Source organism: Erythrolamprus reginae, chromosome 7, assembly GCF_031021105.1.
Source record: "Erythrolamprus reginae isolate rEryReg1 chromosome 7, rEryReg1.hap1, whole genome shotgun sequence".
NCBI lineage: Eukaryota > Metazoa > Chordata > Lepidosauria > Squamata > Dipsadidae > Erythrolamprus > Erythrolamprus reginae.
The window spans coordinates 69495191-69519321 of record NC_091956.1 but is presented as its reverse complement, the minus strand read 5'-3'; the positions used below and the strand labels follow the sequence as shown (position 1 = coordinate 69519321).

The 24131-nt window shown below is 39.8% G+C and overlaps 1 protein-coding gene across 1 annotated transcript in view; it reads right to left on the bottom strand.

The window, feature by feature from the left end:
* HHIP (hedgehog interacting protein) overlaps positions 1-24131 on the bottom strand; it is a 111462-nt gene that overhangs the window by 73696 nt on the left and 13635 nt on the right. The window contains exons 2-4 of the mRNA XM_070756647.1: positions 18500-18692; positions 7065-7218; positions 309-510 (exon numbers count right to left, since the gene is read on the bottom strand). Coding sequence (XP_070612748.1) covers positions 309-510; positions 7065-7218; positions 18500-18692 — 549 coding nt within the window. The remainder of the gene's footprint in view (positions 1-308; positions 511-7064; positions 7219-18499; positions 18693-24131) is intronic.

Below are 24131 nucleotides of genomic sequence, written 5' to 3'. Positions count from 1 at the left end.
TTGAGATGGAAAATGATCTGGTTCCAAACTGAATTACTATATCATACTTATAGCTGTACACTCAAAGAAAATTGAATACTTTACTTGGAAAGTTTGCACAGTAACTGTTGTTTGATTTGAGTAGTTGCGTTCAAACCATTGTTGAATCTTAATCATGATTAATGCATATTAGGCTGAAGCCATTCGTCTTTTTACTAACTTAAATGAAAACCTCATTTTAAAAGACTTATGGAAATAGTACAAAACGTAACCCAAAATTAGACTTAAAAGAAAGGAAGTCCCCAAAGGCAAATAAAAGGAATTCCAACCTTTATTCCACTTTGAACAACTTTGTGTATGTCCAGAAATGGTTCTTTAACTATATCTCCTTCGGGTGTTAATATTTTCACATATCCTTCCTTTTCAAGGATGAAAAGACGGTGCGATCCATCCCCAGAATGTACTGCTCCAACGGGTTGCCTGAAACCATTTACAACTTCATGGAGGCAAAAGCAATTGTGTTTATGTTTCCTAAAACAAACAAATAATAACATTACTTTAATTTTTAGCTTTAACAGCAAAAAATACAAAACGTGATATATTGTTGGCAGTTATTTAGCATGGTATACAGTGGAACCCCGACATAAGAGCTGCTCTACTTAAGAGCAACTCGAGATAAGAGCTGGGAGGGGAGAGATATTTTTGTTCTACTTACAAGCCCAAATTCGAGATACAAGCGCCAAGGAGCTGTCTCCTGAAGCCAAACGCTAACTTCCGCGTTCGGCTTCAGGAGACAGCTGCGAAGCGGCGCGCGTGTTTTAAAAGGTTGCAGCCGGCCTGGGGGGCTCGGGGGGGGGCTTGCAGCTTTCTTTCTTGCTCTTTTTCTTTCTCTCTTTTACCTTCCCTTCCTCTATTTCTTCTTTTCTTTCTCCTTCCCACCTTCTTCCCTCCCTCCCTCCCTTCACTCATTCCTCTCTTACTCTCCCCTTTCATAAGTTTCCTTGCTTCCTTCCTCTGTTCCTGTCCCTTCCCCCTTTCTTTTTCTTGCTTTCTTTCTTGCTCTTTTTCTTTCTCTCTTTTACCTTCCCTTCCTCTATTTCTTCTTTTCTTTCTCCTTCCCACCTTCTTCCCTCCCTCCCTCCCTTCACTCATTCCTCTCTTACTCTCCCCTTTCATAAGTTTCCTTGCTTCCTTCCTCTGTTCCTGTCCCTTCCCTCTTTCCTTCCTTCCTTCCCACCCTCCGTCCATTCATTCACCCATTCCTCTCTTGATCGCTTAAAGCCGGTCCCTGGTGCAAAAAGGGTTGGGGACCTCTGTCCTACAGGATTGGGTGGCAGAGTAGTTGAACATATGTAAATTTAAAAGTTTAAGAAAGTTTACAAGTTAAGTGAAAGAAACTTCATTATTCATTTATATGTACATGTACATTTCTTCATTAAAAACATGTCTTTCTGCATAATTTAGACTAACTTTGTGAGTTTTTTGAGGGCTGGAACCAATTAAAATTATTTACATTAATTCCTATGGGGAAAAGTCGTTCGAGATAAGAGCTGCTCGACTTAAGAGCCCAGGTCCGGAACGAATTAAACTCGTATCTCGAGGTACCACTGTATTTCAATTTGAAGATAAAGTAACTTTCACTTTTTAAAAATGGCTAATTAAACTGATGATTGGCCACTTTTATAAGCTAGGTATTTTCTTAACTGTCTAGAACAGGAGTCACCAATCCATTACCAGGCCTTGGCCAGTCCAGAATTAGATTAGATTAGATTAGATTTATTGGATTTATATGCCGCCCCCCTCCGTAGACTCGGGGCGGCTCACAACAATAGTAAAAAACAATACACAGTAACAAATCTAATATTTAGCAATCTAAATTACAGTTTTAGGTTTAAAAAAATCCAAAAGAAGCCCCAATATATAACATACAAGCATGCAATTGAATCATAGACAGAAACTACATGGGCAAGGGGGAGATGTTTCAATTCCCCCATGCCTGACGGCAGAGGTGGGTTTTAAGGAGTTTCCGAAAGGCAAGGAAGTGTGGGGGTAATCCTAATCTCTGGTGGGAGCTGATTTCAGAGGGTCGGAGCCACCACAGAGAAGGCTCTTCCCTTGGGTCCCGCTAAACGACATTGTTTAGAATTGGGCTGCTCTCACACCATTTGTCTATCACTCACACAGGATCTTCCCCTCTGCCTCCTCCCCAGCTGGGCCACCAAACTAGAAAGCTTGTAGACGGCTGGTCTCCAACCCATGTTTCACCAAGACATTGAAATAACTCATCTGATTGGACACAGGAAGTAGACTTTCTCTGTTGATGATGCCCCTGGAACATCATCAACCCAAGGAATGGTACAGCTTGTACTGTGACTGTATTGAAAAGGTATTTAAAACTTGGCTTTTCCTCAACAATTGAGTTGGAGTGAGATGTAAGCCTTTGTATGCTTGGGCATATTCATCTGAACATTTTTATTTTTATTTTCTAGGCATGCATTGTTCTTTTCTTTATTATATTGTTTCTCGCTCTGTCATATGCTGCCTAGAATTTTGATGATGTTGGGTGGCCTTATAAATTTGACAAATTAATAATAAATATTAATTGTTTGGAGATTAACTAGTTACTTTCAAAGTTTGCCTCTTTTTTTCCACATGAAGAAACAACCAACAAGACTGCAGAAGAAGAGGCAGTAGAAAAAAAGAGCACCTAGCACAGATAACAAGGGGACATAATATTGAGAGTTTGGAGAAAAGTTAGGGACCTGGAGATAATGACTTGGGAATGTGGCAATATGACTCTACAGGAGAATATACTATCTACTAAAAAAAAGGACTTTTTGCGTCCACTGACTTTTGTTTGTATGTTTATTTTCTAAACTTTCTGTCCAGAATTTTTCTGATAGTATAGAAGTTAGAAACATATTACTATAAATTAGGGGGTGGGGGGTTTGTTAACATATTTATTCTGCATTAAAAGAGTTTGTTCCTATGATAATTTTACTTAAAGAAGAACTACGGTTTCCTGTCACTCAGAAAGGTTGGAAAGGATTTAGGGGTAGTGATTTCTGACAGTCTCAAAATGGGTGAGCAGTGTGGTCGGGCAGTAGGAAAAGCAAGTAGGATATTTGGCTGCATAGCTAGAGGTATAACAAGCAGGAACAGGGAGATTGTGATCCCCTGATATAGAGCGCTGGTGAGACCACATTTGGAATACTGTGTTCAGTTCTGGAGACGTCACCTACAAAAAGATATTGACAAAATTGAACGGGCCCAAAGACGGGCTACAAGAATGGTGGAAGGTCTTAAGCATAAAACGTACCAGGAAAGACTTAATGAATTCAATCTGTATAGTCTGGAGGAAAGAAGGAAAAGGGGGGACATGATCGAAACATTTAAATATGTTAAAGGGTTAAATAAGGTTCAGGAGGGAAGTGTTTTTAATAGGAAAGTGAACACAAGAACAAGGGGACACAATCTGAAGTTAGTTGGGCGAAAGATCAAAAGCAACATGAGAAAATATTATTTCACGAGTAGTAGATCCTTGGAACAAACTTCCAGCAGACGTGGTTGGTAAATCCACAGTAACTGAATTTAAACATGCCTGGGATAAACATATATCCATCCTAAGATAAAAATACAGGAAATAGTATAAGGGCAGACTAGATGGACCATGAGGTCTTTTTCTGCTGTCAGTCTTCTATGTTTCTATGTTTCTATGAATAGTGTAGAATGTTAATTCCCTATTCTCTGTATGTCTCATTGCATATTGTTCATGAATGTTTGCTAACCTCCAAAAGAAATAAGCATTATGTTTATGTTTATGTTTACATTTATTTAGATTTGTATGCCGCCCCTCTCCGCAGATTCGGGGCGGCTCACAACAAAGTGAAAAAACAATTTACAACAAATCTAAATTTCTGCTAAAAAACATTTTAAAAACCCCATTTTCTAAACACACATACATACACACATACCATTCATAAATTGTATATGCCCGGGGGAGATGTCTCAGTTCCCCCATGCCTGACGACACAGGTGGGTCTTAAGGAGCTTACAAAAGGCAAGGAGAGTAGGGGCAGTTCTAATCTCTGGGGGGAGTTGGTTCCAGAGGGTCGGGGCCGCCACAGAGAAGGCTCTTCCCTTGGGTCCCGCTAAATGACATTGTTTAGAATTGGGCTGCTCTCACACCATTTGTCTATTAGCTTGCATAAGTAATCTAACTGATTTCAGAATTGAAATTAATGTATTTCAAAGCTTGATATCACATAGTTTATTTTAAATTCCAGGTTAAGGTAACATGAAAAGATCTGCAATGATCAGAAAAATGTTACAAAATTAAAAAAAAACTTTACAGAAATATTAAAAAAACAGATTGTGGCGAAACTTCTAATTTATTTACTTGCTTCTGTGCATTCCTAATTTTCTTTAAGGGCTTTGGTCGGTAAAAACAGAGAAATCCTTCCATCATAAAGAATAATCCTGATAAATTAGACGGTCTACATATCATGACTGATCCAAGTCATTGTCCATGACTCTAATCCATCACTTTACTCACTATATCACACTAGCTTTCTTTCTTGACATTTATTTACACCGAAACTTTGTTTATTACATAGGAAGTGGTTAAGGTGTTGGAAACAATTATCCCAGATGTTCATGGGGTGACTTTGCCCAATGGTTTCAACCCAACCTATCTCCTAGGGTTGTTATAGGATCTTTCTTTTGATCACTGGCCACCACTTTATACAACTTATAGGTAGTATAAGATCCAAATTAAAATTCACACAGGTTTTCTAATAGTAATATAAATAGCAGTGTATTAAATTCTCCATATTACTAAATATTTCTAATAAATATTAGAAAAATACTAATAATATAAATACTTAAGAGTAAATTGATTAATGTAAGAAAATATTTTCTTACATGTACAGCAATGCCGGTGTCTGGAGGCTGTTGGGGTCTGGATGGGTGTCAACAGACTCAAACTCAACCCAGATAAGACGGAGTGGCTGTGGGTTTTGCCTCCCAAGGACTATTCCATCTGTCCGTCCATTACCTTGGGGGGTGGATTACTGACCCCCTCAGAGGTCCACAACTTGGGCGTCCTCCTCGATCCACAGCTCATATTAGAGAAACATCTTTCAGCTGTGGCGAGGGGGGCGTTTGCCCAGGGCCGCCTAGTGCACCAGTTGCGACCCTATTTGGACCGAGAGTCACTGCTCACAGTCACTCATGCCCTCATCACCTCGAGGCTCGACTACTGTAACGCTCTCTACATGGGGCTACCTTTAAAAAGTGTTCGGAAACTCCAGATTGTGCAGAATGCAGCTGCGAGAGCTATCATGGGCTTTCCTAAATATGCCCATGTCACACCAACACTCCACAGTCTGCATTGGTTGCCGATCAGTTTCCGGTCAAAATTCAAAGTGTTGGTTATGACCTATAAAACCCTTCATGGCATCGGACCAGAATACCTCCGGGACCGCCTTCTGCTGCACGAATCCCAGCGACCAGTTAGGTCCCACAGAGTTGGCCTTCTCCGGGTCCTGTCAACTAAACAATGCCGTTTGGCAGGACCCGGGGAAGAGCCTTCTCTGTGGCAGCCCCGACCCTCTGGAACCAACTCCCCCCAGAGATCAGAGTTGCCCCCACCCTCCTTGCCTTTCGTAAGCTCCTTAAAACCCACCTCTGTCGTCAGGCATGGGGGAATTGAGATATTCCCTTCCCCTAGGCTTATGCATGGTATGTCTGTATGTATGATTGGTCTCTTAAATTGGGGTTTCTTTTTAAAATTAACTTAAATATTAGATTTGTTTATATTGTTTTATTACTGTTGTTAGCCGCCCCGAGTCTGCGGAGAGGAGTGGCATACAAATTTGATTAATAAATAATAAATAAATAGATGGCAGCTGAGAAAAATGTTGTGAGTGTGTTGGGGATTTTAGGGTAATCTTATGAACAAGTAAAGTTAGGAGGGTAGGGCATGGGTTGATATAGAAAAAAACATTGAAGGGACATGTAGCTAGATTCTCATGTTCTAACAACTCATGGGAGCAAGTTAACTCTGCAAAACGTCCATTATTTTATCTTTGCTACAAAATCACTTTAAAAGCATTAAAGCATGCTATGGAAACAATTCCACAGTGTCTTGAACTGGCTGTATTTTGAATTATGGAAATTAAATATGGAATTTAAAAATATGAAAATACAATGATACCTCATCTTACAAACGCCTCGTCATACAAACTTTTCAAGATACAAACCTGGGTTTTAAGATTTTTTTGCCTCTTCTTACAAACTATTTTCCCCTTACAAACCCACCGCCACCTCTGGGATACCCCGCCTCCGGACTTCCATTGCCAGAGAAGCACCCGGTTTTGCACTGCTGGGATTCCCCTAAGGCTCTTCTCCACGGGAAACCCCACCTCCGGATTTCTGTGTTTTTGCAATGCTGCAGCGGAATCCCAGCAGGAGAATCCCAGCATCGCAAAAACGAGCGCTTTGCTGGCAACAGAAGTCTGGAGGTGGGGTTTCCCAGCGAGGGGAGCCTCAGTGAAATCGCAACATTGCAAAAACACAGAGGTCCAGAGGGGGGTTTCCCATGGAGGGGAGCCTCAGAGGAATCCCAGCAGCGCAAAAAAGGGCGCTTCAGCTGGCAAAAGAGATGAATTTTAGGCTTGCACGTATTAATCGCTTTTCCATTGATTCCTATGGGAAACATTGTTTCGTCTTACAAACTTTTCACCTTAAGAACCTCGTCCCGGAACCAATTAAGTCTGTAAGACAAGGTATCACTGTATTGAATAGAAAGAATAATTGGGAAAGCAAGAGTGATATTAATATGTAATTTTGATAAGATTTCAGATAAGACATCTGCAACATATTTGATCTAACAATTTTATGAATCATTAGCAAAGTATGCATTATGCAATAATTTCAGTACTTTAAAGAACAGTTTCTTAGCCAAAGCTGGAGCAATCAACATCTGGTTAACATAGCTAGGGAGCATAAGCAGAAACTGACTCAACACATTATCAAGCTGTAATGTCAGCTTTGTGAATTAAAAAATATTTATCTTTAGAAACCTGCTTAAATCTTCTTTGCCATATTCTTCTATTTGATCCAAATAGTTCGAAGATGGTCCTCGGACTTGTTTTCTAGGAAAATCTGGAAAGCAGAAACCATCATCTTTTCTTGCGTAGTAGAAACAAAAGTCATCAGCAGTAATTTGGAGCAAACCTTTGAAAGGGAAAGAAGAAATGTGTATAATTTTCTATTTGGACTTTTTCAATGCATTGAAACATTTCACTAAATACCATTCTGGTTCATATAGAATAGAATTTTAATAGAATAGAATAAGAATAATAATAGAATAGATCTAAGTATTGCCCACAAGATCATATGCTGCAACGTCCTGCCTGTCGGCGACTACTTCAGCTTCAACCACAACAACACAAGAGCACACAACAGATTTAAACTTAATATTAACTTGACTGTAAAAAATATGACTTCAGTAATCGAGTTGTTGAAGCGTGGAACTCATTACCGGACTCCATAGTGTCATCCCCAAACCCCCAACACTTTACCCTTAGATTATCTACGATTGACCTATCCAGATTCCTAAGAGGTCAGTAAGGGGCGAGTACAAGTGCACTAGACTAGAGTGCCTTCCGTCCCCTGTCCTATTGCTCTCCTATATCTCCTATACCTTTCTTCTATTTCTATATCTCTTCTTCTATTCTTTCATTGATATATTCTATTCGTATATCTTATGTTCTATTATTTTTTAGATATATTTTACTATGAGTATCTCCTCTATAACCGTCATCATGTATTTTACTATGTGTATATAGATATATACCCATTAAAACCCTCATTGTATATTGGACAAATAAATAAATAAATAAATAGAATAGAATAGAATAGAATTTGACTTAAAAATATGACTTTAACAATCGAGTTGTCAAAGCGTGGAACTCATTACCGGACTCAACAGTGTCAACCCCTAAACCCCAACATTTCTCCCTTAGACTCTCCACGATTGACCTCTCCAGGTTTCTAAGAGGTCAGTAAGGGGTGTACATAAGTGCACCAGTGTGCCTTTCATCCCCTGTCCAATTGTCTTTCCTTTATCTCATATCTCATATATATTTTCTTCCTTTCATATATCTTCTCCTCTATTTTTACATATTATCTTTATATATATTATTTCATGTCTATTCTCTTCCATATGTATTGTGTATTGGACAAATGAATAAATAAATAAATAAATTAGAATAGAATAGAATAGAATAGAGCAGAACAGAGCAGAGCAGAGCAGAGCAGAACAGAACAGAGCAGAATTCTTTATTGGCCAAGTGTGATTGGACAACACAAATAATTTGTCTTTGGTGCATACGCTCTCAGTGTACATAAAAAGACAAGATACATTCGTCAAGAATCATAAGGTACAATATTTAGTTATTGCCATAGGGTACAAATAAAAAGTCAGGAAACAATCAATATCAATATAAATTGTAAGATACAAGTAATAGTCCTGCAGTCATAAGTAGGAGGAGGTGGGTGAAAAGAATGATGAGCAGACTAATAGTAATAGTAATGCAACCTTAGTGAATAGTTTGACAGTGGTGAGGAAAATATTTGTTTAGCAGAGTGAGGGTGTTTGGGAAAAAAACTGTTCTTGTGTCTAGTCGTCTTGAAGGCACCAAAAAAGCTCTTCAGCCACAAAATTAGAGGACAGGTCTTGTCCTGAATTGGTAACTGGCTAAATATTGGAAGCAAAGGGTGGCAATAAGTGGACAATTCTCTGGATGGAAAGAAGTGAGAAGTGGTGTATCCCAAGGTTCAGTGTTGGGACCTTTACTTTTTAATTTATTCATTAATGATCTGGATGTAGAAGTAAATAGTGAGGTAGTAAAGTTTGCTGACAACACTAAATTGTTCCGGGTAGTGAAAAGTGAAACTGATTGTCGGGAGCTCCAGAAGGATCTCTCGAAATTGAGTGAGTGGGCAACTAAGTGGCAAATGCATTTTAACCTAAACAAGTGCAAAATTATGCATATCGGGGCAAAGAACCCCAGTTATACCTACCAAATGATGGGGACCAAGCTTTCTGAGACAACCCAAGAAAGGTATCTTGGGATTTTGGTGGACAGCTCAATGAAGATGTCAACCCAGTGCACAGCAGCAGTAAAAAAAAAAGCAAATTCCATGCTTGGCATGATCAGGAAGGGAATTAAAAAAAAGTCAGTAACTGTTGTATTGTCTCTGTACAAATTGATGGTGAGACAGTGAACTCTGTGTACAGTTCTGGTCACCTCACCTCAAGAAGGATATTGGTTATGACCTATAAAGCCCTTCATGGCATCGGACCAGAATATTTCCGGGACCGCCTTCTGCCGCATGAATACCAGCGACCGGTTAGGTCCCACAGAGTTGGCCTTCTCTGGATCCCATCGACGAAACAATGTCGTCTGGCGGGACCCAGGGGAAGAGCCTTCTCTGTGGCGGCCCTGACCCTCTGGAATCAATTCCCCCCGGAGATTAGGACTGCCCCCACCCTCCTTGCCTTTCGCAAACTCCTCAAAACTCATCTTTGTCGTCAGTCATGGGGAAATTTATTCTCCTGGACTGCTTCCACTTTACGCATGGTCTGTATGAGATGTATGATTGTTTTTATATTAAGGGTTTTAAATCTTTTTAGTATTGGATTTGTATTGTTTTTGTTGTGAGCCGCTCCGAGTCCTCGGAAAGGAGCGGCATACAAATCTAATCAATAAATAATAAATAAATAAATAATGGAACTGGGAAAGGTGCAAAAAAGGGTAATAAGTATGATCAAGGAAATGGAGCACCTCCATTATGAAACTAGGTTGCAACACCTTGGTCTCTTCAGCCTTGAAAGACGGCGTTTAAGGGGTGACTTGATCAAAGTGTATAAAATCATGCATGGGATAGAAAAGGTGGATAGAAAAAAATTCTCTTCTCTATTTTTTTTTCTATCACACAATACTAGGACGTGGGGGCACTCCCTAAAGCTCATAGGTAAGAAAGCATGGACAAATAAAGGGAAATATTTGTTCACCCAGAGGGTCGTTGGTTTATGGAATTCACTTCCAGAAGAAGTTGTGACAGCTGTCAGCCTTGATAGCTTCAAGGCAGGATTAGACAGATTCATGGATGCCACGTGTATCAGTGGTTATTGAAACGGATGTCCATGTGCCACCTCTATGTTGGTTGAGGCAGGCAGGGTTCCCTTGAGTACCATTTGTTGGGGGTCAAGGGAAAGGGAGGGTTTTGCCTTCTCTTTCTGCTCAAGATCCCCATGTACAATTGGTGGACCACTGTGTGACACAGAATGCTGGACTCGATGGGCTTTGGCCTGATTCAGCATGGCTCTTCTTATGTTCTTAAAAATAAAAGCTTGCCAAATATTTAGATTTTTATTTGTTACAATTGTTTTTTATTCAATTTATTAATTTAATAATAAGATCACATCATAGATCCATAATAAAACTGCTTAGAAATCATGCCAAACTCTCAGATTTAGGAGAAGCAGTCAAACATTCTACAGTTCTCATTATTTGTACACATTTTCCAGACAACATCAATAAATAAATAATACATTCATAAAGGTGCAGTCTGTGTGGTCCTGAAAAACAACTTACTAGATGGAATGAAGCCATCTATATTTCCACTTTGCTGAATTTACAATTTTCTTACATTACAATGTATTTGGGTTATCAAAATCAAAAATAAGAACAAAATGACCTTGAAAATTAAGCTATACAGTGATACCTCATCTTACAAACGCCTCATCATACAAACTTTTCGAGATACAAACCTGGGGTTTAAGATTTTTTTGCCTCTTCTTACAAACTATTTTCACCTTACAAACCCACCGCTGCTGCTGGGATGCCCCGCCTCTGGACTTCTATTGCCAGCGAAGCACCCATTTTTGCGCTGCCGGGATTCCCCTGCAGCATCATAAAAACACGAAAGTCCGGAGGTGGGGTTTCCCAGCGAGGGGAGCCTCAGTGAAATCGCAGCATCGCAAAAACACAGAGGTCCAGAGGTAGGGTTTCGAGGACTTCGGTGTTTTTGCAATGCTGCGATTTCACTGATGCTCCCTTCACTGGGAAACCCCACCTCCCGACTTCTGTTGGCAGCTAAGTGCTCGTTTTTGCGATGCTGGGATTCCACTGCAGCATCACAAAAACACAGAAGTCCGCGGAGAGGGGCGGCATACAAATCTAATTAATAAATAAATAAATAGATAATAAAATCAATAAATATTTTTAAAGTGATTATATTTTTTAGTCCAGCCATCTTTAGTTCTAGAAATAGTAATCAAATCTCAGAATAGTACTTTAATAAACATATCACTCTACCAAAGAGAATACTTAATTTGATTGGTCATGGGTATGCTAATTTGGGGGAGTTTAATTTATGGTAGATAATTTTCTTATCTACCCTTAGAGCAGATAGAATTCTTATTGTGTTCTTATTGATATGGAAAACCCAATTCTGGTTGATAGCGCTCAGTGCTCTGTCCAGTGCTTAAAGCGTTATTTTCATCTGGTTCCTTTTCAAGGCAATCTGGGTGGTCACAAAAACCACTTGACATCTTGATGCACTTCAGCAGTTTTACATATACACAAACTCTGTAGGAAAATAAATTTGTCATTTGTCACCACATATGTTGATCTGGGGAGTGAGGCTCTTTCGACTCCAGCTCCTGTGCAGCTCAGATGCCTCTCTCTCCGTTGTTTCAGCATTTTCTTGTTTTTTATTCTGCAAAAGCTAATTTTCCCTAAGAATAATGACTTTCGTAGGGAAAAATGTATATTGCAATTTAGCAGATCTGTGTGTGTGTGTTTATTTATTTATTTTATTTATTTATTACATTTGTATGCCGCCCCTCTCCGTAGACTCGGGGCAGCTAACAACAATAATGGAACAATATGTAACAAATCTAATATTTCAATTAATTTAAAAGACCCTTATTTAAGAAACCAAACATACACACAGACATACCATGCATAAATTTTATAGTCTTAGGGGGAAGGGAATATCTCAATTCCCCCATGCCTGACGACAGATGTGGGTTTTAAGGAGCTTACGAAAGGCGAGGAGGGTGGGGGCAACTCTGATCTCTGGGGGAAGTTGGTTCCAGAGGGTTGGGGCCGCCACAAAGAAGGCTCTTCCCCTGGGTCCTGCCAAACAACATTGTTTATTCGACAGGACCTGGAGAAGGCCAACTCTGTGGGACCTAACTGGTCGCTGGGATTTGTGCGGCAGAAGGCGGTCCCGGAGATATTTATTTATTTATTTATTGGATTCGTATGCCGCCCCTCTCCGTGGACTCGGGGCAGCTAACAACAGTGATAAAAACAGCATGTAACAATCCAATACTAAAACAACTAAAAAACCCTTATTATAAAACCAGACATACATACAGACATACCATGCATAAATTGTAGAGGCCTAGGGGGAAAGAATATCTCAGTTCCCCCATGCCTGACGGCAGAGGTGGGTTTTAAGGAGCTTACGAAAGGTGAGGAGGGTGGGGGCAATTCTGTTCTCTGGGGGGAGTTGGTTCCAGAGGGCCAGGGCCGCCACAGAGAAGGCTCTTCCCCTGGGCCCCGCCAAACAACATTGTTTAGTTGACGGGACCCGGAGAAGGCCAACTCTGTGGGACCTAACTGGTCGCTGGAATTCGTGCGGCAGAAGGCGGTCCCAGAGTTATTCTGGTCCGATGCCATGAAGGGCTTTATAGGTCATAACCAACACTTTGAATTTTGACCGGAAACCGATCGGCAACCAATGCAGACTGCGGAGTGTTGGTGTAACATGGGCATACTTAGGGAAGCCCATGATTGCTCTCGCAGCTGCATTCTGCACGATCTGAAGTATGTACTGTATATACTGTATATATATATATTAGCATACACATACACACACACAGATACATACATATAAACACATACATACATACATACATGCATACATGCATACATACATACATACTGTGGGTGTGTGGGTGTCAATGTTAATTAATATTATACTAACTAATATTATACTTATGTAGGGGATTGTTATTATTATTAATAATAACCTCTCTTGGAGACCTGCAGCATGAGCCAAATATTTAATCTAATCTGTTATCGCTGCTCAACAGGCAGTCTTGGCAACAGTGATGTATTCTGCTTTGCTCTGGAGAATGCAATAAAGAGAAAGGAACAGCTGGTTTAAGAAAGCCTAAGAAATGTCTCTGTAGTTTAGAAAGACAATAATAATATTTTCATATTTTAATGAGTTTAGATACATGCTAAACCACACTAAAGGCATCTTTTTCAAAATGTTTCCTTATGTTAATCAGAAAAGACTACCCCCAGATCAAAGTTATGCATCCATGGAACTTCAAAGAAATAATAGTATATAGACTGTTTCTTAAAAGTGTTTCTTAATTTATTTCATAATAGGCTGCTCCACTTTTAAACTGTTTTTTTAAATGCATTTATTTCATGAATGGTTACCGTTTATTTTAAAAAGTGATAAAACAATAGAACAATCAATACTCATGCTGTTTGGACTATGTTCAGATGCAATATTAAATCAAAAGTAGAATTATGTGCATAAAATTGAGGAGGATTTCCTGTTTATTGAAAATCAAGCTCAATAATAGTATTGTTTCAATTGCAGAGCTTTGGGAAATAGGCTAATGTGTATCACAGGATATACTGGGACTCATACAACCACTATAGTCTTAATTATGGATTCCTCGATTGCTTCCAAACATTATTAGCAAATTATTAATTTTTGTTGTTTCAGCTTTTAACTTTCAATATCCTAAACCAGTGGTGGTGAACCTTTTTTTCCTCAGGTACCAAAAAAGCATGGGCATGCACTATTGTGCATCAGTGTTCCCTCTAATTTTTTTGGGGGGTGGGCGGAAAAGTATAGTGTCTGAGCGGCAGTCCCTTCGGGACTGGGCGGCACAGAAATAATAAATAAACGAATAAACAAATAAACAAATAAACAAACAAACAAACAAACAAAAAACCCACCCTGTTTTGCCTCAGAGAATTTAAAAATAAAATACTGTACTGTGTGTTTATAGCAGTGAGCTCATAATAGGGCAACTCTATCAATATCAAAATGCCAGTTTCAAACTAGATTTTGATTTCCTTTCTCTCTTCCTTACTCCCATTCTTTTTCTTTCTCTTTTCCTTCCTCTCTTTTTTCTATCTGTTTCTCTCTCTTCCTCTCTTCCTCTCTCTCTCCTTCCCTCTCACTCTTTCCCTCTCGGCTTCTGGGCAGGTTTGGAAAACTCTGAGTTGATGATGATTTTTAAGTGAGCGATTGCTCACTGCTCAGCTTAGAAGGAACTATGTTGTGCATGTGTGAGTGCCCTCATCCCTAATTCAATGCCTGGGGAGGCCGAAAACAGATTCCCCCACCCCCTGGAGGCCCTCTGGAGGCCGGAAATAGGCTGTTTTCCAACTTCTGGTGGGCCCAGTAGGCTCATGTTTCACCCCCCCAAGACTCCAAAGGCTTCCCTGGAGTCGGGGAGGGTAAAAACATCCTCCCACATCCCCCTGGAGGTTCTCTAGAAGCCAAAAGGGCCCTCCAAGGGCCTCTGTGAGAGCCAAAAATCAGCTGGCTGGCACACACATGCACATTGGAGTTGAGCTAGGGCAACAGTTTGAATTTCAGCAGATATGATTCCGTATGCCACCTCTGGCACCCGTGGCATAGGTTTGCTATCACTGTCCTAAACAATAATTCCTAGAATTCTCAGCCAACAACTTCAGATTGTGCAGAATGCAGCTGCGAGAGCAGTCATGGGCTTCCCAAGGTATGCCCATGTTACACCAACACTCCGCAGTCTGCATTGGTTGCCGATCAATTTCCGGTCAATATTCAAAGTGTTGGTTATAACCTATAAAGCCCTTCATGGCATTGGACCAGAATATCTCCGAGACCACCTTCTGCTGCATGAATCCCAGCGACCGATTAGGTCCCACAGAGTGGGCCTTCTCCGGGTCCCGTCAACTAAACAATGTCGGTTGGCGGTCCCCAGGGGAAGAGCCTTCTCTGTGGCGACCCCGACTCTCTGGAACCAATTCCCCCCAGAGATTAGAACTGCCCCCATCCTCCTTGCCTTTCGTAAACTCCTCAAAACCCACCTTTGCCGTCAGGCATGGGGGAACTGAGATATCTCCCCCGGGCCTATACAATTTATGTATGGTATGTTTGTAAGTATGTCTGCTTAATAATGGGGTTTTAAAAATATTTTAAATTGTAAATTATTAGATTTGTTATGAACTGTTTTATTCTGTTGTGAGCCGCCCCGATTCTACGGAGAGGGGCGGCATACAAATCTAATTAATAATAATAATAATAATAATAATAATAATAATAATAATATAATAATAATAATAATAATAATAATAATAACAGAAAGCCTGAGGTTGGAAAAATTAACTGCTCTAAATTCCTCTGGATTATGGTCCTGCGTGATCAGCATAGATTTGGATGGAATAAATTCTCCTTTCTGTTTTATAGTGCATTAAGAATCTCATTTGCAATGCTGTGGTCTTTTGTATTTATCAAAAGCCTCTGTTTATCTGATGTGTTTAACAATACCATGGAATTTCTCCAAGAACTATAAATCAGTTGGAAGTTTGATTTAGCTTTCTTGCATCACCAACAAACCATCTCTTTTATAAGGATAAACTTCTGAAATGCATTTACAAGCCATTTAGTATTATTCATATTTGCATCCAGGTTGTTGTAACATTTTAATTTAAACTTTTGGGATAGACTTTGCTTATAGTTCCTCTGATCGATGTTTGAACTAAACAATCTTTCCCCCCTCCTGTTTCATGTTCACTTCTCTTCTTCTGCTGCTATCACAGTTCTTCTGTTTCTTTTTTGAAAACATTATCTAGGGGCTAAACTTTCTCTTAAGCAATACAGTGATACCTCGTCTTACAAACGCCTCGTCATGCAAACTTTTCAAGATACAAACCCGGGGTTTAAGATTTTTTTGCCTCTTCTTACACTGCTGGGATTCCCCTGAGGCTCCCCTCCATGGGAAACCCCACCTCTGGACTTCCGTGTTTTTGCGATGCTGCAGGGGAATCTCAGCAGGGGAAACCCAGCAGCGCAAAAACGGGCGCTTCGCTGGCAACGGAAGTCCGGAGGTGGGGTTTTCCTGCGAGGGGAGCCTCAGCAAAATCGCAGCATCACAAAAACACGGAAGTCCAGAGGTGGGATTTCGAGGACTTCCATGTTTTTGTGATGCTGCCATTTCGCTGAGGCTCCCCTCGCTGGGAAACCCCACCTCCGGACTTGTGTTGCCAGCGAAGCACCCGTTTTTGTGCTGCTGGGATTCCCCTGCTGGGATTCCCCTGCAGCATCGTAAAAACGCGGAAGTCCAGAGGTGGGGTTTCCCATGAAGGTGAGCCTCAGGGGAATCCCAGCAGCGCAAAATCGGGTGCTTCGGCTGGCAAAAGGGGTGAGTTTTGGGCTTGCACGCATTAATCGCTTTTCCATTGATTCCTATGGGAAACATTGTTTTGTCTTACAAACTTTTCACCTTAAGAACCTCATCCCAGAACCAATTAAGTTTGTAAGACGAGGTATCACTGTAATTTAATTTCAGTATATAAAAAAACCAGTGGTAATACATCATTTCTAAACAAATCTGAAAATGAGTATAAAGGCCAAGTGAAAACCAATCTTAAAATATAAATGCAATACTCAGATTAAAAATAGTTTATATAATAAAATTATGTCAGTTAGAAACTCTCCAAAATGCTTAAGTTTAAAAAATAATAATAATTGAAGGAAGCCATCTGGAGTCATCCAGAGGAAATATCTTCAGACTGATAACATAACAAATCTTATGACCAAGATGTTAATTATTCCAGTAGAAACACTGCCCTATAAGAATGTAAGCAGGGAACTTCAAATGGGAAAACAGCTACAAAATCCATCCAGAAATAGCTCTATCCATCCTACCCACAAGATCTGAGAGAACAATCAAGTCTTTTAAGATCCTCTAGAATAGTGGTTCTCAACCCTTCTAATGCTACGACCCCTTAATACAGTTCTTCATGTTGTGGTGAACCCCAATCATAAGTCTAGCACCAATTCTCCCAACAGAGCTTTAAGCTGATTGGCAGGAAGGTCAGAGGGACACCTCCAGTGTAAACGCCTAATTGGTCAGATTGTAAAAATATGTTCCAAGGCGCCAGAAGAGAAGCTTTAATTCCTAACACTATGGGAAATTTGTCTTTTCCCGTGGTTTTAGGCGATCCCTGGGAAATGGTTGTTCAACCCCCAAAGGGATACCGACCCCCACATTGAGAACCACTGTTCTAAATTGCCATGAAAAAGCTACATGGCTCTCAGGAGGGTCCACCTTCTAAGGACAGTTGCCTTGACAGAAACAACACATTTCATGGGTCCTCAGAAGCGACACTATTTAAACGGACCATGTCAATTCTCTTGGCCCATCCAATATCAGTTAGGCAGAAACCATGAGAAATAGACTCTCTCTCAAGTAAACTAGACTAGTTTTATGTTCCACTAAACTGCTTTTGGATCAACCAAAAGTATATGCATCCTTGGTTAAGAAACACAGATCTCGGTAACATTTTATAATCACAATTAGTACTTTCCCGACAGAGAACATGAATTACATCAATAGTTTTGCGATGTATAAAAAAATTAAGTAAACGTATAGTGACCATTTTTTCTTGGAAAATATAAAGGAATAGTTGAAACAGCAGCAAATCTTAAAGAGGCAAAATCCTAAGAATTAAAAAAAAGTTTATGTTGATAACTCAATTTAATTTTATATTTTTATCATGTTTTACAATTGTAAGCCTCCCTGAGTCCGCAAGAAGAAGGGCGGCCTATAAATCAAAGATAGATAGATAAATGGATAGATAGATAGATAGATAGATAGATAGAGATAAATAGATAGATAGATAGATAGATAGATAGATAGATAGAGACAGACAGACAGACAGACAGACAGACAGACAGAGATAGATAGAGATAGATAGATAGATAGATAGATAGATAGATAGATATAGATAGATAGTTAGATAGATAGATAGATAGATAGATAGATAGATAGATAGATAGATAGATATAATATAAAATAAAATAAAATAAAATAAAATAACAGCTTGGTAAACAACAAAATTAAGAAAAATGACAAATTCACATATTCTAATTAAAAATATCTAAAATCAAACAATACATTTTAAAATAATTTAGTTACCATCTTTTTCACATGAATGTGAAAGACTGCATTAAGTGGTTTTACCTACAGTGAAAGTTAAATATCAAACTAAAGGAGAAAAATGAGTTTTAGAAAAATAAATACATTTAAAGTAGAACGTTTTGAAGAAAAAGACTGTTCTCTATTATTAATAAAGAACATGTGGTCATGGTAGGTATATATCACCTCAATTTATTATTCTTTGCAATATTTTACCTGGGATGTGACCTCTGCAAGTGTAATAGAATTCTTTGCAATAAGCCTTGCACAAGAAAGGAAGGTCTAGTTCTCTTTCCAATGTTTCCTTCACAGTTGAGTGGTACAGACTCTGAGCATTCGGTGAACAGTGAGCACATCTGATTTCCTGCAGCAGTTTCACACATTCTGTGTTGTTGGTAACAGAAAAGATCTGTAAGCCACAAACCAGAAACATATAAGCTTTTTTTGTATCCTGCAAAGCACACTGCAATCTAATATGCCAATTTAACCAAGATAGTTATTGGTTAAACCTATTACAGTGATACCTCGTCTTACAAACGCTTCATCATGCAAACTTTTCGAGATACAAACCCGGGGTTTAAGATTTTTTTGCCTCTTCTTACAAACTATTTTCACCTTACAAACCCACCACCGCTGCTGGGATGCCCCTCCTCCAGACTTCTGTTGCCAGCGAAGCACCCATTTCTGTGCTGCTGGGATTCCCCTGCAGCATCATAAAAGCATGGAAGTCCAGAGGTGGAGTTTCCCAGCGAGGGGAGCCTCAGTGAAATCGCAGCATTGCAAAAACACAGAGGTCCGGAGGTGGGGTTTCGAGGACTTCGGTGTTTTTGCGATGCTGCGATTTTACTGATGCTCCCTTCACTGGGAAACCCCACCTCCAGACTTCCGTTGCCAGCTAAGCGCTCGTTTTTGCGATGCTGGGATTCCCCTGATGGGATTCCCCTGCAGCATCGCAAAAACACAGAAGTCCAGAGGTGGGGTTTCCCATGGAGGGGAGCCTCAGGGGAATCCCAGCAGCACAAAAACAGGCGCTTCGGCTGGCAAAGGGGGTGAGTTTTGGGCTTGCACGCATTAATCGCTTTTCCATTGATTCCTATGGGAAACATTGTTTCATCTTACAAACTTTTCACCTTAAGAACCTCATCCAGGAACCAATTAAGTTTGTAAGACAAGGTATCACTGTGTATCTATTATGTTTTTTTAAAAAAGGCATTGTTGCAATATTGGTGATCAAATAATAAAAATGTAATCATAAATGATATCACACAGGTATTAAAATATAACATATTTAATATATTTAATATAACATGTTGTATTAAAATATAAATATAACAGTTTTTTTCCTGAACACCATCACTCTACTAAACAAATAATTCCCTCAACGCTGTCAAACTTTTTACTAAGTCTGCACTTCTATTTCTACTAGTTTTTTCTCATCATTCCTATCACCCATTTCCCCCCACTTAGGACTGTATGATTGTAACTTGTTGCTTGTATCCTAAGAATAGACTAACAATCCTGGGCCTAGAAAGCCTAGAACTACGGCGCCTAAAACACGATTTGGGTATTGCCCACAAGATCATATGCTGCAACGTCCTACCGGTCAATGACTACTTCAGCTTCAACCGCAACAACACAAGAGCATGCAACAGATTCAAACTTAATACGAACCGTTCCAAACTTGACTGTAAAAAATATTATTTCAACAATCGAGTTATCGAAGCGTGGAACTCATTACCGGACTCAATTGTGTCAACTCCCAACCCCCAACATTTCTCCCTTAGACTCTCCACGATTGACCTCTCCAGGTTCCTAAGAGGCTAGTAAAGGGCGTACATAAGTGCACTGGTGTGCCTTCCGTCCCCTGTCCAATTGTCTTTCCCTTCTCTCACTTATCATATATATTTTCTTTCTTTCATATATCCTCTCCTCTAAGTTCACTTTACCCTTATATATATTACTACATGTCTATTTTTCTTCCTATGTATTTGTGTATTGGACAAATGAATAAATAAATAAATAATTTTTTATTAATATTAATTGTTTCTTCATTGCTTATTTGACCCCTTTGACAATCATTAAGTGTTGTACCACATGATTCTTGACAAATCTATGTTTTCTTTTATGTACGCTGAGAGCATATGCACCAAGACAAATTACTTGTGTGTCCAGTCACATTTGGCCAATAAAGAATTCTATTCTATTCCAAAACTTAAAATTATGTTTAAATTATATCCTATACAAGTATTTCTCTAAACTAGCTCATATTTGGCTCTGAAAAACTCAATTTGAAGTTTGAGTATGATTCAAAGTTGGTTTACCCCATATCGCATAGGTTGCCCCTTCCTGAGCATGGCTATTTGATATGCATACCTGTTACACATGGTTTCACTCACTCCCATGACAGAATGAAACTGTTAACATAAGAACTAGAGAGCTTTAGTAGATGAAGACCAGGGTGTGGGAAGGTGCTGATGCAACTCTCACTTCAGCATCAGTACAAAAGAATACAGTAAGACCTCACCTATCGCTGGTGTTACGTTCCTGACCCGGCCGCGATAGGTGAAATCCGCGATGGGGAATTTATCGACTGATAGTACTTATTTAAGTATTTATATTGTAATTGTTTGGTAAGTTTTCATTGTTTTAAGTGTTTATAAACCCTTCCCACACAGTATTTATTTTAGATACAGTATTTAAATACAGTACTGTACATGTATTTACAATTTTAGATTTTTTTTTTAAAAAAAACCTGCCGATCGAGTTCGGCGGGCTGTTTAAATCTGCCGATCGACTTCCTCAGAAACCCGCGAACCAGCGAAGATCCGCGAATGATTTTTCTCATTCATATTTCTTGAAAACCCGCGATGAAGTGAAGCCGCAGTAGGTGAAGCGCGATATAGCGAGGGACTACTGTACACAGAATAATAAAGCTAAATTATTCATGTAATAAGTAATACAACTCTGACTTCCCTTCTCCTAATTCTTTGTGTGTAAACAAAATGCAAAAATTGAAGCTGTGGTGTGCATGTCTTTTTCAAAAAGTGCAGTCACTCTTTATGTCTGGAAAAGTTGCTGGGTTATAATTCCATAATGTATGTTTTGTTTCACAGAAATAAAGGTAATGTAAATGTGTGAAAATTACATCCTACTAATTCAAGTTAATTGAGAAAAACACCGCAAACAATAAAAAGATAATTCACATTTATGCTACTAATTACTGTAACACTGAAAGTGATTATATTTAATATAATAATGTAGTATACTGTGTTATGCATGCCCAAATACATTTCAAGACTGTATTTGTAACTGTACGCTAAAATTTAGCCAGTACAGTGGTACCTCTACTTAAGAACCTAATTCATTCCGTCACCAGGTTCTTAAGCATAGTTCCCTCTAAGCTGAGCAGTGAGCAATCGCTCACTTAAAAATCATCATCAACTCAGAGTTTTCCAAACCTGCCCAGAAGCCGAGAGGGAAAGAGTGAGAGGGAAGGAGAGAGAGAGGAAGAGAGAGAAACAGATAGAAAAAAGAGAGGAAGGAAAAGAGAAAGAAAAAGAATGGGAGTAAGGAAGAGAGAAAGAAAATCAAAATCTAGTTTGAAACTAGCTCAACTATTTAAGTGGCATTTTGATATTGATAGAGTTGCCCTATTATGAGCTCACTGTTATAGACACACAGTACAGTATTTTATTTTGAAATTCTCTAAGGCAAAACAGGGTGGGGTTTTTATTTGTTTGTTTGTTTGTTTGTTTGTTTATTTATTTATTTATTATTTCTGTGCCGCCCAGTCCCGAAGGGACTGCCGCTCAGACACTATACTTTTCCGCCCACCCCCCCAAAAAATTAGAGGGAACACTGTTCTTAAGTAGAAAAGTTTGTAAGTAGAAGCAATTTTTCCCTTAGGAATCAATGTAAAAGCAAATAATGTGTGCAAACCCATTAGGAAAGAAATAAAAGCTTGGAATTTGGGTGGGAGGAGGAGGAGGAAGAAGAGGAGGAGGACAGTCGCTGCTGAAGGAAGAAGGTGAGGTGAGGGGAACCAAAAAAATCCAAAACTTTAAGGCTTAAAAAAAAAGAGGGACTCTGAGGCAGCGAGGAGCAGCACTGGAAATTTTTAAGCAGATGTTGGATAACCATCTGTCTGAAGTAGTGTAGGGTTTCCTGCCTAAGCAAGGGGTTTGACTAGACTAGAAGACCTCCCAGGTCCCTTCCAACTCTGTTGTTATTTTATTGTTGCTGTTATTACTGCATTATTCTAATAGAATTACAATAAACAGGATCACAGATCCAGCAGACGTGGTTGGTAAACCCACAGTAATTGAATTTAAACATGTCTGGGATAAAGATATATCCATCCAAAGTAAAGTACAGGAAATAGTATAAGGGCAAACTAGATGGACCATGAAGTCTTTTTCTGCCGTCAATCTTCTATGTTTCTATCACCATTACATTTATAATTAAAACTTCCAGCAGACGTGGTGAATAAATCCACAGTAACTGAATTTAAACATGCCTGGGATAAACATATATCCATCCTAAGATAGAATACAGAAAATAGTATAAGGGCAGACTAGATGGACCATGAGGTCTTTTTCTGCCGTCAGACTTCTATGTTTCTATGTTTCATAGTGCTTTTACAGCTCCCTCTAAGGCGGTTTAAGGAATCAGCATATTGCCCCCAACAATCTGGGTCCTCATTTTACCCACCTTGAAAGGATGGAAGGCTGAGCCCGTAGTAAGATTTGAACTGCTGAACTATAGTTAGCAGTTAGCTGAAGTAGCCTGCAGTCTTGCACTCTAACCACTGCGCTACCCTGGCTCTTAATACTGTATATTGGAAGTAGAAACTACTACAACAATCATGAGTTCTTAGGCATACACAACAGGGTTTGGGGATGACACTATGGAGTCCAGTAATGAGTTCCATGCTTATAATAATAAGAAGTTAGTTAATTATGTGCCATCAGATTGTTATCAATTCGTATGGACACATAAATAGATTTCCTCCATGATGATCCCTAACCTGCTTTTTCAAATCTTCCAGCAGTGCATTCATTACCACTGTGATTGAGTCAATACATCTGGCTGCTGGTTGTGCTCTGCTTTCCTTCTAACATGCTTAGGACTGGAGCCTTAGCTCTATTGAAAAATCTGGGTTGTTTGTATTCTTGGCTATCCCCAATATCCTCAGTAAACTTCTCTAATACCAAAGTTCCAAAACACCAATGCTCTTTTCATTCTACAGTACTTGTTAATTGTATTAATTAGCAAACAAAATTCAACTACAAATTGTGGTCCCAAGTGGTACCTATATTACAAAATCCATAAATATTCTTTGCTACCTTCATCCTCAATTACCTTTTAAAGAATGTTCTGCAGATATACAGTGATCCCCCGAGTTTCGCGATCTCGATCTTTGCGAAAGGCTATATCGCGATTTTTCCACCCGATGACGTCACTCCCTTCCTTTCTCATCTTTCTTTCTCTCTCTCTTTCTCTATCTTGCTTCTTCCTCTCTCACACTCTCTTCCTCCCTCTCTCATCTCTTTCTTTCCTTCTCTCTCTTTCTCTATCTCTCCCCCTCTTGCTCTCGAGCGGCAAGCGAGCGGCCGGGCGGGCGGGTGAACGGGCAAGCGAAGCGGCCGGGCGGGCGAACGGGGTGAACGGGCAAGCGAAGCGGCCGGGCGAACAGGGTGAACGGGCAAGCGAAGCGGCCGGGCGGGCAGCCGAACGGGCAAGCGATCTTGGGGTTTCCCCTTTGCCTGGGCGGCGGGAAGACCCAGGGAAGGTTCCTTCGGCCGCCCAACAGCTGATCTGCTCCGCAGCGCGGCAGCAGCGAGGAGCC